Genomic DNA, 13,575 nt, shown 5'->3' with positions numbered 1-13,575 from the left:
AAAAAAAAAAAATGTATTACAAGACAGAAGAATCAGGAAAAAATGTGTTGTTTTATCTATACAAAATAATCATTTCCAGTAGGAAGGTTGGATGAATTACTATTTTAAAGCTTTAGAGGAAGAAATTTTATTTCTGACCTGTGCAGTCTGGAGCAGTGCCAGTCCATGTCCCATTAGCAGTACAATGTCTAGTTGTTAGCCCTGAAGTTTTGTAACCTTCCCAGCATGCATAAATGACTGAGCTGGAGAACAATATTCCATCAGTGTATATTATCATACCATTGGCTGGGGTACCAGGGTTCCCACAAGATACAGCTGTGAAAAAAAGTTTAGAAAAAATCAATAGTACCTTAATATATGACTTACTGGGAAAAAAAAAAAAATAGCCTATCAATAGCCTATCTTTTAAAAAAGCTATAGCAAGTTTTACTAAGAAAATATTTAATAAGTATATTCCCGAATTAATATCTTATTTCTCTTTGTTAATATGATCACTTTACTTGAATTTGTTTTATTTTGATTTTTCAATTGCTGATTCACGTAGCTTGTACCATCTGTTCCACTTCACCCAATATAGTCACTTGAGAGAAGAAAGCTCATTCATGACTTTCTGACAGGCCCGTGCCTCTGTTTTGACTTTATCAACATTTTTCTTTTCCTGTCTTCTGGTATCTCCTCTTTCAATGTAAAAATGCATAAACACTAAATTATGATCTTCCTGTTCATTTGTTTTTTAAATCAAGAAAAGAACAAACATTCTGTATTGGCCTCCATATCTTTTTGGCATCTGTAGCTACACATTAAGGCAGTGATAATATTTCAGCTTCATACATCCAAGATTTGACAGTGGGTCTACTTTGATTTCATTTTGTTTATTTTTGGGAGGGCTGAGTGTTGTTGGGTTCTGTTTTTGTTTGTTTGTTTGTTTGTTTTTCAATAGGTAAGACAATCATCATAACGATTTGTTTGTTTGTTTTGAATTTTTCTAAATACTTTCTTCTAAAACATCTTTATTTGACCATCTAAGCAGACAAGACACTGGCAAAAGTACAGTAACATTCCACTTCTGGACAGAGACTACTTTTCATAGGAATAAAATAAAACTATCATGAGGTTAAGAGATTACCAGGGTTAATCAAGAGTTAGTAAGAAATGTGCATCTAAATCAAACTCTTTCCTTCAGTCTTCTATGGAGTATGAAGTGGTTTGTAGGACTGCGAGGACATACTTCATTTGTCTCTTGCACAGCTTTCAAGAGCTGACAACTCTTTCTACTTGCTCTTCCTACAGTAAAAATAAGTGTGGTCTCTTGAGAAGTGACATGATTTAGTCTAATACAATCATATGATCAAATATAAGTATGATTCAACTTAATGGCTTGGAATATTGTGGTGGATTAGCATTGGTTAACAGCAAAATGCATACCCAGATGCTCACTCATTGTCCCCTTTTCAGAAGGAAGGATGACAAAGATCATAGATCAAGATAAAGACAAGGGAATTGCTTACCAATTACCATTGTGGGCAAAACAGACTCAATTTGGGGACAATTATATTAATTCATTGCTAATTAACATAAATTTGGATAGGAAAAAAAAGACAAACATTAAAACAACACTTTTCTTCCCCTCTTTCCCAGGGTTATCTTCATTCCGTCACTTCAGGTTACTCTGCCTGCACCACAAGTGGTGCAGAGGGAACAGAGACTGGGGAGTTATGGTCACTACACAGAAGTTTGTCTCTGCTGGTCCTTCCTCTTTAGAGAATTGGAGGAATTCCAGTCATAATTATACCCTGAGCTGCATAAAAAGAAATATGGTAAGCAGGTCGAGGGAGATGATTCTCCTCCTCTACTCAACTCTCATGAGATCCCACCTGGAGTACTGCATCCAGCTCTGGGGCACGCAACACAAGAAAGGGATGGACCTGTTAGAATAGGTCCAGAGGAGGGCTACAAAAATGATCAGAGGGCTAGAACACCTCTCCCATGAAGAAGGGCTGAAATTGTTGGGGTTGTTCAGCCTAGAGAAGAAAAGGCTTTGAGGACACCTTATTGTGACTTTTCAGTACCTAAAGGGGGCTTATAAGAAAGATGGAAATAGTCTTTTTACAAAGGCCTGTAGTGGCAGAACAAGGGGTAATAGTTTTAAACTGAAAGTGGGTAGATTTAGATTGGACATAAGGAGGAAATTCTTTCCTGTGAGGGTGGTGAGACACTGGAACAGGTTGCCCAGAGAAGCTGTGGATGCCCCCTCCTTGGAATGGTCTTTGAGCAGCATGATCTAGTGGAAGATGTCCCTGCCTATGGCAGGCAGGTTGGACTAGATTATTTGTATGGTCCCTTCCCACCCAAACCATTCTATGATGCTATGATAATACTAATAAAACAGATTAAAGACCATGTGCAGATACTAGTCAAGTACCACACTGATCTTCATTAGGAAAGCTTGGATGCATTCCTTAAGGCTAAATGTATTTGCAGAATTTATGTGAAGACACCAAGTCTGCAGATGTTTAACATTTGACAAAATGCTAATGTGACAGTAGTTGACTATAAAATAATTCTTACTCTATTTATAATATTTATTTTACTTATTACATTTCCTCATATTTGCTTAATTCAATTTATCGCATCTTCTTATTTATGTGAATTAGACAGAATAACCTTTCAAACATTCTTGGAAAATAATGAGTCATTTTAAAACTGAATCTAACCGAACCATTACTTCTTTCCAATTCTGACAGTGCACAAAAAATGTGAAAATCCTTTATTATATTTTTTATCTTATTCTAATATCATTATATAGATAATAATAATAATCTAATAACATTATATAGAAAGAGAAGATGAAAATATTGTATTGTTAGAAGATGGATGACATTTATTTATCACTCCATTATCATATCTTTCATATCTTCAATCAGAAGCATTTGTTTAATTCTACATTTAACTCATGTATCTCTTCTCTATTTTCAGGCTCAATGTCTGTATTACTAGAATTATTTTCTCACAATATTCTTATAAATATACATTCCAGAGTTTTATCAGTTTGGATTTAGGTTTTTGAGCAAAATATGAGCTGCTTGCAAACTCTTTTATATCAAATTTCTACAGATCAATATGAAAGTGTATTTTTAGAATAGAATTTCTTTTTAATTAAAGAAAAAAATGTTGTTAGTAAATATAATGCAATGGTGTCATAAATGCTTATGGTATTAATACCTACCTTCACACACAGGCTGCACACCTGACCAGGAACCATTAAGCAGGCATGTTCGTTCTGCAGATCCTCTCAGCTGATAACCCATTTCACATGAGAAACGTAGCAGACTTTTTATTTTGAATTCATCCCCTAGTCTAGACCCATGAGCTGGTACTCCTGGATCATCACAATAACCAGGATTATTTCCTGTAAAACACAACAGAGCAAAACTATTGGCAGAGACATAATGTCCAAATGCAGTGATAGTGAAGATATTCTTTTGTGAATAGAACTAACTGCGTTGTTTCTGTTATAATCAATTAATTTTCTTCCAATGTGAGCTTGTGAAACCAAAGTCAAAGACAAAAATAACATATCTTTTTAACCTAATTCTTATCTCAGACCTATACAGACCTAAGCATAGAATGCAATATAATTACATGATAAAAGATAATTGTGAACACAGGAAGCATCCCTGTCATTTTTTTGTTAGTTCAAGTTTGTTGTGGTTTTGACATAAATAATGTTTTCTACACATTGTAATTTATTGTTCAACTTCTCTGCTAGTAAAAACTTCTAATAACAAAAATTAGATAACAGCAGGAATGAAGATAACCATATTCAAGTTTCTTAAGAAATATATTTGAAACACATATATCCACAAAAAACACTAAATGGCACGTTACTCTCGGTGACTGTCAAGAACAGAAAGTACACCTCATAATTTTCTTTATCAATTAAATTCTTATGAAGTATTGGTTACAATTCTAGAATAGAAAGAAGGTTTTGCAGAAGAGACCTCTCAAACATGTCCTCATAGGTCGCACGAATGAGTCAACTGCTTTATTAGATAAAGTGGCTGCTAGAGGAAATGCTACTCAAAATGGTCAAGGAATTATTGTGCCAGTATCAACAATTTATTATAAATTGTGACATAAAATGGTGTCTTTCTTAAATACTTCTGTGTCTAAACTGTGTTCCACAGCAACATTATCCTTACCTCTCCATTTTTAAGTTATATGTCTAAGACTCAATTTCTATTAAAACAATGGTTTGGTTTGTTGTTTTTTTATTTTCCAAATATGATGTCATGGTTCGAGGCTGGTCGGCAGACAAACACCACACAGCTGCTTGCCCACCCTCCACCACAGGGGAATGGGGAAGGAATCAGAGGGGCAAAGGGAGACTCACAGGTTGAGATGGAAACAGTTTAATAACAGCAATAAAATAAAACGGTGACAGTATAAACGGGTAATGTACAATGCAATTGCTCACCACCCACCGACCGACACCCAGCCCATTCCCGGCTAGTGATCCTGAAACGCAAAGAAGCCACAATCGCAATCCCGGAAGTGAGAGGGCGCCCCTTCCCACCCACCCCTCTTTATATGGTGAGCATAATGTCACATGACATGGAATATCGGCCAATCCAGGCCCAGTGCTCCAGCCATGTTCCCTCGCTGCTTCTTGTGGGCCTGTGTACAGGCAGGACACAGGGATTTGGAGAGTCTTTGAAATTTCAGTGTGCAACAGCACTCCTCTAGCTACCAAAACCAAATATGAACTCTATTCCAGCCTGAAACAGGGCATATACATAAATAAATCCATAGGTTGGAGACAGCATCTTTATACATAGGTTTTTCATCATAGGCACACATGACAGATAAAGGACAAAGGAATAACCATAGCAAAACTTAGAAAAACCTCAAAATTTTGTTTTAGAAATTAAAATTTACTGAAGTCAGAAAGTATAATTAGCATAAGGTTTCCAGTATAGCAGGTTTGAGACATATGCTTAGGATACACTTATGCTTCCTCATAAAAGGAAACCAAGACACAGTTCCTGAATTCAAAGCTAACTTGTGGGTTTTGGTTGTGTCCACTTTGCTTAGTACTAATTTCTTCTAGAATAGATTGTCCTTGTCACCCTGCCCTACAGAATTTGGACCTAGATTTCCTTGTCTAAATATATGTTTGTAAACAGTATGAGTGTCTTGAAGCAAACCAGGTATATTCTGTCCACATCTATACTGTTAAACTCACTTTCTTAAACAGGGTGGCTACATCCAAAGTGGCTGTTGAGAATGATCTCCAGAACACACCAATTTGTGAAGTATTTGTGCATTGTTTGATGGAGTGCTAGTTGGGATGGATGAAGACCATTCTGGGGACAATTCTAAGAGTATAATTGTCTCAGTGATCAAGTACTAGTATCCATTACCTATGACCTGGCACTGTTCAATCAGCAGTCCAGATGTGGTCTTTGAATGCCACCTGCTTCCCCTTATTCCAAGACATTACTATTTCATAGACATTTTCATCTGCTCAAAATGTGTGATTAACATGAGGGCTGTGATTCAGGCTACCACTGTGGCATGTTTACAGCATGAAACAGATAGGTGGCACATACTTCGGCTTTTGAATGCAAAGACTGCAGGAATTGTTCATGACAGGAGGATCTGTGATTCTAAAATTCTGATGATTTCTCAGTTTGCTTTGGGACTTTTCTGAGGGAATTATTCCAGATGAATGACTAGACTTTTTTTTCTTAGACACACCTAGTTTTGTCTTGAAGAAAATTTAAACTGAAATCATTCAAGTTTATAGTCAAAGGGTATAGAAAAGGGCAGTTACAGCATTGTGAAGGTCTAGACACTTTTTTATTTATCAGTGTAGAAGGCTACATAACTATTACTGAAAAATTAGTGTGAGTCATCTTAAACAATCCCATCACTTAACTCATTAGATACAAGTGTCCATCATTGCAGCAGGTCCCAGGTGACAAGCCCTGAGATCATATTTATACCATCATGCATTCAAATATATATTAATATATAATAAAGAAATAAACCCCATGCAGAAACAGAATAGAGGCTTCAAGCATTGTATTTGGACTGTTTTTCATATCCCTTAAGTATGAAACCAATTAGCTGTCTCAGTTGTCCTGGGCACAAGCATTCTTTCATTGACATTATGTATACAAATTATTTATTTTGGGTTTTTTTAAATAGAATAATCTCCTGAATACATAACATAGAAAGTGTAATTATTTTATAATTCTAAGTGACTTAGAGGAATTAGACACCTTTCAAGGGTTTTTTTGTCTCATTGTTTGGAAGTTTTTGTTTGCTTTTTTAATTCACTTAACAGAGATAGATTTATCATTTTCCTAGGGACTCACCTTGCCCTCAAAATAGTGTCACATCATGTTCAAATTTAGAAAATTAAATTCTGCATCAGTAACAATATTTTAATTACACTAGACATATTTTCTCTATCATAGATAACTACAGTGGTCTTTACTGTTTTAAAAAACTATGAGTCTATAAAAATACTATCATATTCATGAACGATATCTGAAGAGTCTCAATTATTATCAATCAAAATTTATTTCCACCAACACTAGATTTTCCCTTGCAGTGGGAAATGTTGGGTAATAGAACTAGAGGGCTCTGACCTTAAAAATTTTAAAGTCATGATGCGGCCTCATATCTGACATTTTATACTGGAGAAAAAGGTGAAAGTGACATAAATATGAGCCCAAGATAAGCAAGAAAATGCCAATACTCTGTGGAAAAAAAAAATATATGATTGTCCTGCAGAGATTTTCAGATCTAGGCATAAAGACCATGATGGCAGTGAGGTCTAACACTGTGAGAAGACTCTAAATAAACTTCTTCCTCCTTGAGCAGCAGAGAACAGAAAAGAAACATTAGTGATTTAAATTCACTTCCTTTCCTCAATGTTTCAAATTCTGACCAGAGTCTTTGCAGTTTATGAATGGACCATTTTCAATGAGCATTTATTTAGAGCTTTTTCAAAGTACAGAATTTAAATAACTTGCACCTGTTTAAATTGCATCAAATATGAATCAAACCACATTGAATCAGATCAGTGCAACTGAAGAAATGTCCAAGAATTTATAGGTGAATTTATAAGAAGATTCTCAAATATGTAATTATAGTACAATTTTCTCATTAGGAAATTTTCTTCTTAAACCTGTCAGGTATTTAACTTCTTATATATCAAGTGTGTAGACTTGTTTCCCTTATAAAACATTAATACACTGTGGATGTCCTTAATAGCCAACGCTCAGCTGAGCTCTTGACTTCAATAAAACTGTGTAATGTTTTATGGCTTCTTCTAAATTTGCACAGTTAGTCTAGGGGAGAATGAACTGTTCCTGTACTTCCTGACAGCACCAAGAACATTGAAGAGGTTTATGGTATTTGCACATTGTAGCACTAATAAAGAATATTTCTGTAAATGAAAAGAGGAACACAGTGTATGAAGTTTATCATCTAGTACCTTTGCTGTGGTGTTTTTTAATCAACATTTTCCTATGTGAAAACCTTTGTTTGCACAAAACAGTGTTCATAAAAATAAAATTTAATGCATGCATAATTTTTTCATCAGAATTCTACCAGGTTTTAAATAGCGTTTGGTGGCTTCTGTATATGGTGATATACAACTACAGCATTTAGCTAAGGGGTATAGTTATGAATTAATGACAAAGAGAATGAGACAATACGTGACAGTATTTTAATAAACAGCTATAATTCGGCTGAGTGGCTAATGATGAAATTAAAATATAGTTGGAAAAGGAACAAAATAAATATCTGACTGTAGTTACAAATTTATTGAGAATAGACTTATTCATATAACTACAAGGTGACATTCAGATAATGGTTGGTACAAGTACCTGAACAGTGAGGGAGAGTCCCACTCCAGTGGCTATCTTCTTGGCACTCCCTAGTAGAATTTCCTATGAGCCTTCGACCCGCTGTGCAAGAATAGTGAATTATGGAACCATATGTAAATTTGTCTCCTGAAAGAACTGCATTAGCAGGTACCCCAGGATGTCCACAAGAAATGGCTAACAGAGGAAAAATAAATAAATAAATACATGTTTTCATGGCACAGAAGAAAACTAGTATAACCTTTAAATATAAGGCTAGTTCCACACAACATAAACTTCTGTCTGGATTTCAACTCCTTCATATCTTCAGTTTTGCTGTTGCTATAGATGATTTACTGGTCATTTGTAAGATCAGACATACAACTACATGTAAAACTAATCTATCCAGTTTAGCTTTTCCCTAAAAATATACAGAGCTCTCTTTCCTCATTCATTTCTGTTCTATGTCCTTCCTTACAGAGAATGCACATTATTTCTGTTAAAGTTGGGAAAGAAGAAACCAAATAGGGTTAATGTTGCAATGTGCTTATATTACAGATGTGATAATGTTATGTAGCTTTATCATGTCTAAAAATAATTAGACGCAGTTTAGACAGTTTAGAGAAATACAAATCTTAATCTGTAGTATTATTATAGCAACGTGTTACACTAGAGTGAGTTAGAGGAAAATGGATTACTAATCATTTTTGTAAATTATAAATCATATTTATGCTTAAATTAATGTGTAAATTTTGTTTGGAAAAAAAAAATCAGACAAACAGTTTTGGTGCAGAATAACTTGCAAACAAGTAATTCAGATCTGTTATATAAAGAAACACAAGTCAACTTAAGGTGAACTAGAAATCAGATTCTGAATGCTTTTTGTGTAAACTTAGGTCATCCAGCAGAGAAAGAAAACAAATGTTACATAACTTTAGTAAACAATCATACAACTTAAACAGGCAAAACTTAAGCAGAGCAAATGAATTTGACCAGCTTTATGAGGTACTTGAAAGAGTGATCTATGGGTCAAATATATTTTTAGGAAAAAAAGACTGTTATTCTGATGACTATAACTTCTGACATGCATCAAAATTGTTTCTTTTATACTAGGTCCCATGATAATGTCAAACTGGCTGCACAATGGATTTCTGCCAAAAGGCATGGTCCTGACCACTGGTCTTTCACTGCTGTGTGTTTGTCTTGCTTTCCTTGGTCTGACTTAAGCATTCATGTAGCAAATGGTAAACCAAATCAGGACACTGATCTGCCTGAAATGTACTCCCACAGAAAAAAAAAGTGTTTAGTTTTCAGACAGATCAGTTATCTTAATGAGCTTGCTTCAGTACTGTGCAAATGTTAGACCTGCCACAATTCTGGAAGGACCTGCAGTGTGTGATCAGAGTTTTTTGGCAGAAAATCGTACTCTAGGTCACCTTAACATGGCTGTATAATGATTTGTAGTGAATAGCATGAAACTTTCCCAGTTTATGAAGAAGAAAAACAGCATCAATTTTTAAGCAATGACATTCATAGGTATTGCTTTACATATGAAAGAACAGTGTGTTTCTATTGTTTTTGCTCTTGAACCAGAATTGTTCATGGTAAACAGTGTGTCCTTTTTTGGGTTCAAAATTTGCCTCTCCAACGACTTTGTCCTATCACCAAAAGCTATACTACACTCAGAAAAAAAAAGAGATTATCACTGATAATCTTTGAAAATTACATGTCTCATAGTATTTGAAAAGACGCTGAGTGACTTTATATGTGAATAGATAAACAGATCTTTCTCACAGACAGAGCCCTATTCATGAGGTTTTCTTATGGGGAAAGAATGTTAAATTTGTCCTGGTGATATTTAGGATTCAGATAGTGTTTCAGTCTGACAGCAGCAAATTAGCAGCAGCTAATCCAGCAGGTGACTGAGGAACATAGGCACCTCCCAGGCTCATTTGAAAGCTCCAAGGGCCTCAATCAATAGTCCCCAGAGTAAGGTCAGGAATTCCTATTCTGAGGGGATGGTCACCTACAACCTTCCTTGAACTCTGCCTAAAAACAGAAAGCCATGTAAATGCTATGAAACTTCCAAAACACTTTATGTGGGAAGATGGGTAATTATTCTAGGTGATCTAGATTCCCCATCCTCTCTGCCTCTTGCATAGTGTCCCTTCAAACTGAAAGCCCATTCCTGGAAGTAGGAAAGAATCACCAACAGAATTGGGCCACAGACTTTCACAATAGTTTTTCTAAGATACAAAAAGTGAGGCACATGTTTGTATCAGTAATATATTCTTGACAAATGAACAATTTTATGCAGCTATTTTTTATTTTAAAAAGTTGTATATTTTTTAATTATTTTATTATTGAAATGTGAATAAACCCAGTTTTCAGATTATAGCTCTTATTGACAGATATTGAAAGCATAGATTGTTGTGAAAATAAAAACAAAACTGCTTGGGTCATGTGGATATTCAATATATATCAGTAGGAAGAAAGCAAGCATAAAAAAGAAACAAATACGCTAACCTATTTATATTTACTGATATGATTGGTATTTAAGTATAAATTCATAAACTGAAACATTTAACTAAGCAATCAATTCTGTAAAGCAAAAACTTGTAAAATCATCTGATGTGTATGCAAATTAAAGTATACTTTAATTTATTATTTCCTATTTTAATTCAGAAATATGTCAGAAAATTAATTGTAATCAGAGAAGAAAAATACTTCAATGGAAAATGGAAGTCAACCAAACTGTTTTTTCTAGAGATCTGAAGCTCACTTAATTGATTATAGGAAACACCAAAAGATATCCTCCCTCTCTGAGGAAAAATTGATGGAGGAATTATGAAGTGATGTTATGGAAAGACCCTCTTGAGCAAAACATTCCTACAGTTCCTACATTTCATAGATTTGTTCTCACATACACATTTAAATATGTCTGAAAAAAATAACTCTGAGACAGTCATTAATGGTCTTTGACTATCAATCTAAATAATAACATATAAATAATGATTTTAGATTTCCCTAGCTGTTTTCAAATATCTTAACAATACACCAAAAGCAGAAATTAATCTTAACTTTCTATCATTTGAAATACTAACTCCACAGTTCCTTCTAAACCCATTTTAAATGACAAGTTGCATGACATCTTGTCTTAATCCCTTCTCACTAAGCAGTACAATTTGAAGTACATTGATCCTAAAGTCCAGTTTTGTTCCTCAGTAGTTAGCTACACTTTTTTTTTGTCTATCATGACTAAAAATCATGCACCGTTATTTAATGTTCATTGAACTGCATGAATACTTACACAAACACTTTGGCAGTGATCTATCCCATAAGCCATTAGCTTTACAGGTCAAAGCAGATGAGCCCAACAAATAAAAGCCCTTCTTGCAATGGTATGCCACACTTGTTCCATATTTGAAACTTTCAGGATAATTCTGCTGTCCATGCCGAATTGCATTTTCCACAAAGCCAGGATCAGAACAGTTCACCACTGTAAGACAAACAGTGTTTATCACTGATGCATAGTAGCACTGTCATAAAGAAAGCGTTAACAATGATTTTTTTGTTACTTTACTAGCAGCTCATGACTGTGGTCCATTTGGTATCCTTTGTGGTTTTTATTTGACTTTAATATCAGATATGTTGACTCCTAAGTAAGTCTATATCTTTTTGTTTTGAAATTAATACTAGAATTTTGCTCTAGCTCTTGCAACAGTCCTGGATGTACAAGCGGTTCAAAGATAAAGAGAAATTGCAGAAATTTTTTATCATTCTCTTGGTACGCTTGGTTTGGTCTCCTATGTAATTTTTATGTGAAGAAACCAAATTGAAATCAAACCAATACATATTTTAAATAACACTATAACATTTTCTTTTTCAATTTCCTGAAATAAGAAAAAAATTGCTTCCAACATTAACAAAAACATTTTCTGCTATTAATGCATTGAACAGAAAAAGGAAGATGGTGAAAAATCAAATACTTGATAGTGGAGTTAGGTGTGAGGATAAACACCAAAAATCGTGATGCAGTTAAAAATGCAGATAGCAGTTAAAAACCAAAAACTATTATGGGTTTTGTCATGACTGTTTAGTTTTTATATGAAAATTATATCCAGTGTCCCCAATCTTTCACTTTATACTCTGCAGTGAACATGATGGATTGTTGGTAGAAGATTATGATGGGACACTGAGATCTCCATTGCAGACTCCCAATTTTGCTGCATATTCATCTGAAGCTATATGAAAAGTTATAAATGCCTACTCCACCCCTATCTTGTCTTTGCTTTAAACGTAATAGTATAAATAAGAGTTCAAATCATTTTTCATTAAAGAGAAATCAACAGAGAAGAATCTCAGACAGCATTATCATTTTAGAGGTAACACCTATGGAGTCACTAATGCACTGTTTTTTACTCTTAAATCATACTTTTTTCAAAAGGTTAAGTTTTATAATACACATAATTAAAATTTACTGATTAGCTAATACACTAGAACAAGTCAGCTTTTCCAATATGAAAACCTATTTGCCATCTACTGATTGTTATAAAAAATACTGAAGATATAATTACACAGAAAAGCAAGATACATTTAAAAAACATTAGGTATTACAATGGGGTACATAAAGCATTAGTAATACATTATTTAGACTGATGAAGAGAGTTGGTTAATGGAAGAGACCTGCTTCCTTTTTTCTGAGGAGTAGCAAAATTACAGTCTCCTAACTGAAACTATTCCCCTTCTGTTTTACGGTGAATCCTATGAAATAAGTCACCAGAGAAGTTACATTTAGTTTACATTATAACAGTTTAACTTATATTTCATAATACTAACATTTATTTAAAATTAGTGTTATAACCTTGTAAATGTTATATGTAAATCATATACATGCAAGTTAAATAAATACATGTTTACACTGGGATTTCATTGACAGAAGCAAATAGCTTTTTGCCTCATGACTTTTTTACTGTTCCATAAAAGAGGGAAAAATGCAAAGTCATAAAATCTCACTGCTCTTTGGAATTTGTGAAAGATTTGGATGTGGAAGTCTGTGTCTCTGTACTTGCTTTGAAGAACTCTGAAAATTCCTGCTTCTGAGGACCCCTAATTAAGACTACTATCAAGAGAAAGTGCTTTATTCTTTTTACTTTACACATTCTTTGTTACTATTTTTCTTCCGTTATTCCTAAGCACTGTCAACTATGTCTAATTCTATCAATAAAACTATCACTGTAGAGCCGGGACACAAGTGAAAGTTTGTAAAATGTACAACTCACTGACATGATGCCCTAACAAAATACTAATCTAGATCTGCATGAGCTCATATGTCTGTATTCACAGTGCAATTCTTTGTTATAGAAACTAGCACAGCTCCCAGAAGCAATGCACACCGCGTCATAATTAACCCTGTTTCTCAGGCAATTAGATGTGGTGTAGTACTGTGTAGATGCTGCTGTAAAGCTTCTGCCTTTGGAAGTAGCCTCCATCCTCTGCAGAGTTGTAAGTTGCCTTGTATGAACATATCCTTCTCTACATATGTATATAATTTCCTTAACATTTGAAGCTACATCTTTATCAGTAGAAAGTAAAGAATACCAGCACTTGTTCTCTGGCATGAGGCCAGTAGACAATGGCCACATCTATGCTGTTGTGCTCTGCTACCCTCCAGATTCAGGTGAATTTCTCTGAA

General features: G+C 34.4%; 1 protein-coding gene across 2 annotated transcripts in view; it reads right to left on the bottom strand.

Annotated features, from left to right (window-relative positions):
- Positions 1–13,575, bottom strand: part of CSMD1 (CUB and Sushi multiple domains 1) — a 1,179,538-nt gene that overhangs the window by 34,426 nt on the left and 1,131,537 nt on the right. For both annotated transcript variants that reach the window (XM_042802880.1, XM_042802881.1), the window contains exons 55-58: positions 11,191–11,379; positions 7,905–8,078; positions 3,227–3,409; positions 139–315 (exon numbers count right to left, since the gene is read on the bottom strand). In XM_042802880.1, coding sequence (XP_042658814.1) covers positions 139–315; positions 3,227–3,409; positions 7,905–8,078; positions 11,191–11,379 — 723 coding nt within the window. The remainder of the gene's footprint in view (positions 1–138; positions 316–3,226; positions 3,410–7,904; positions 8,079–11,190; positions 11,380–13,575) is intronic.

Source organism: Tyto alba, unplaced genomic scaffold (genome assembly GCF_018691265.1).
Source record: "Tyto alba isolate M040663 unplaced genomic scaffold, T.alba_DEE_v4.0 Super-Scaffold_40, whole genome shotgun sequence".
Taxonomy (NCBI): domain Eukaryota; kingdom Metazoa; phylum Chordata; class Aves; order Strigiformes; family Tytonidae; genus Tyto; species Tyto alba.
The sequence above is the reverse complement of the archived record's forward strand: the minus strand, read 5'-3'. Positions and strand labels throughout refer to the sequence as shown.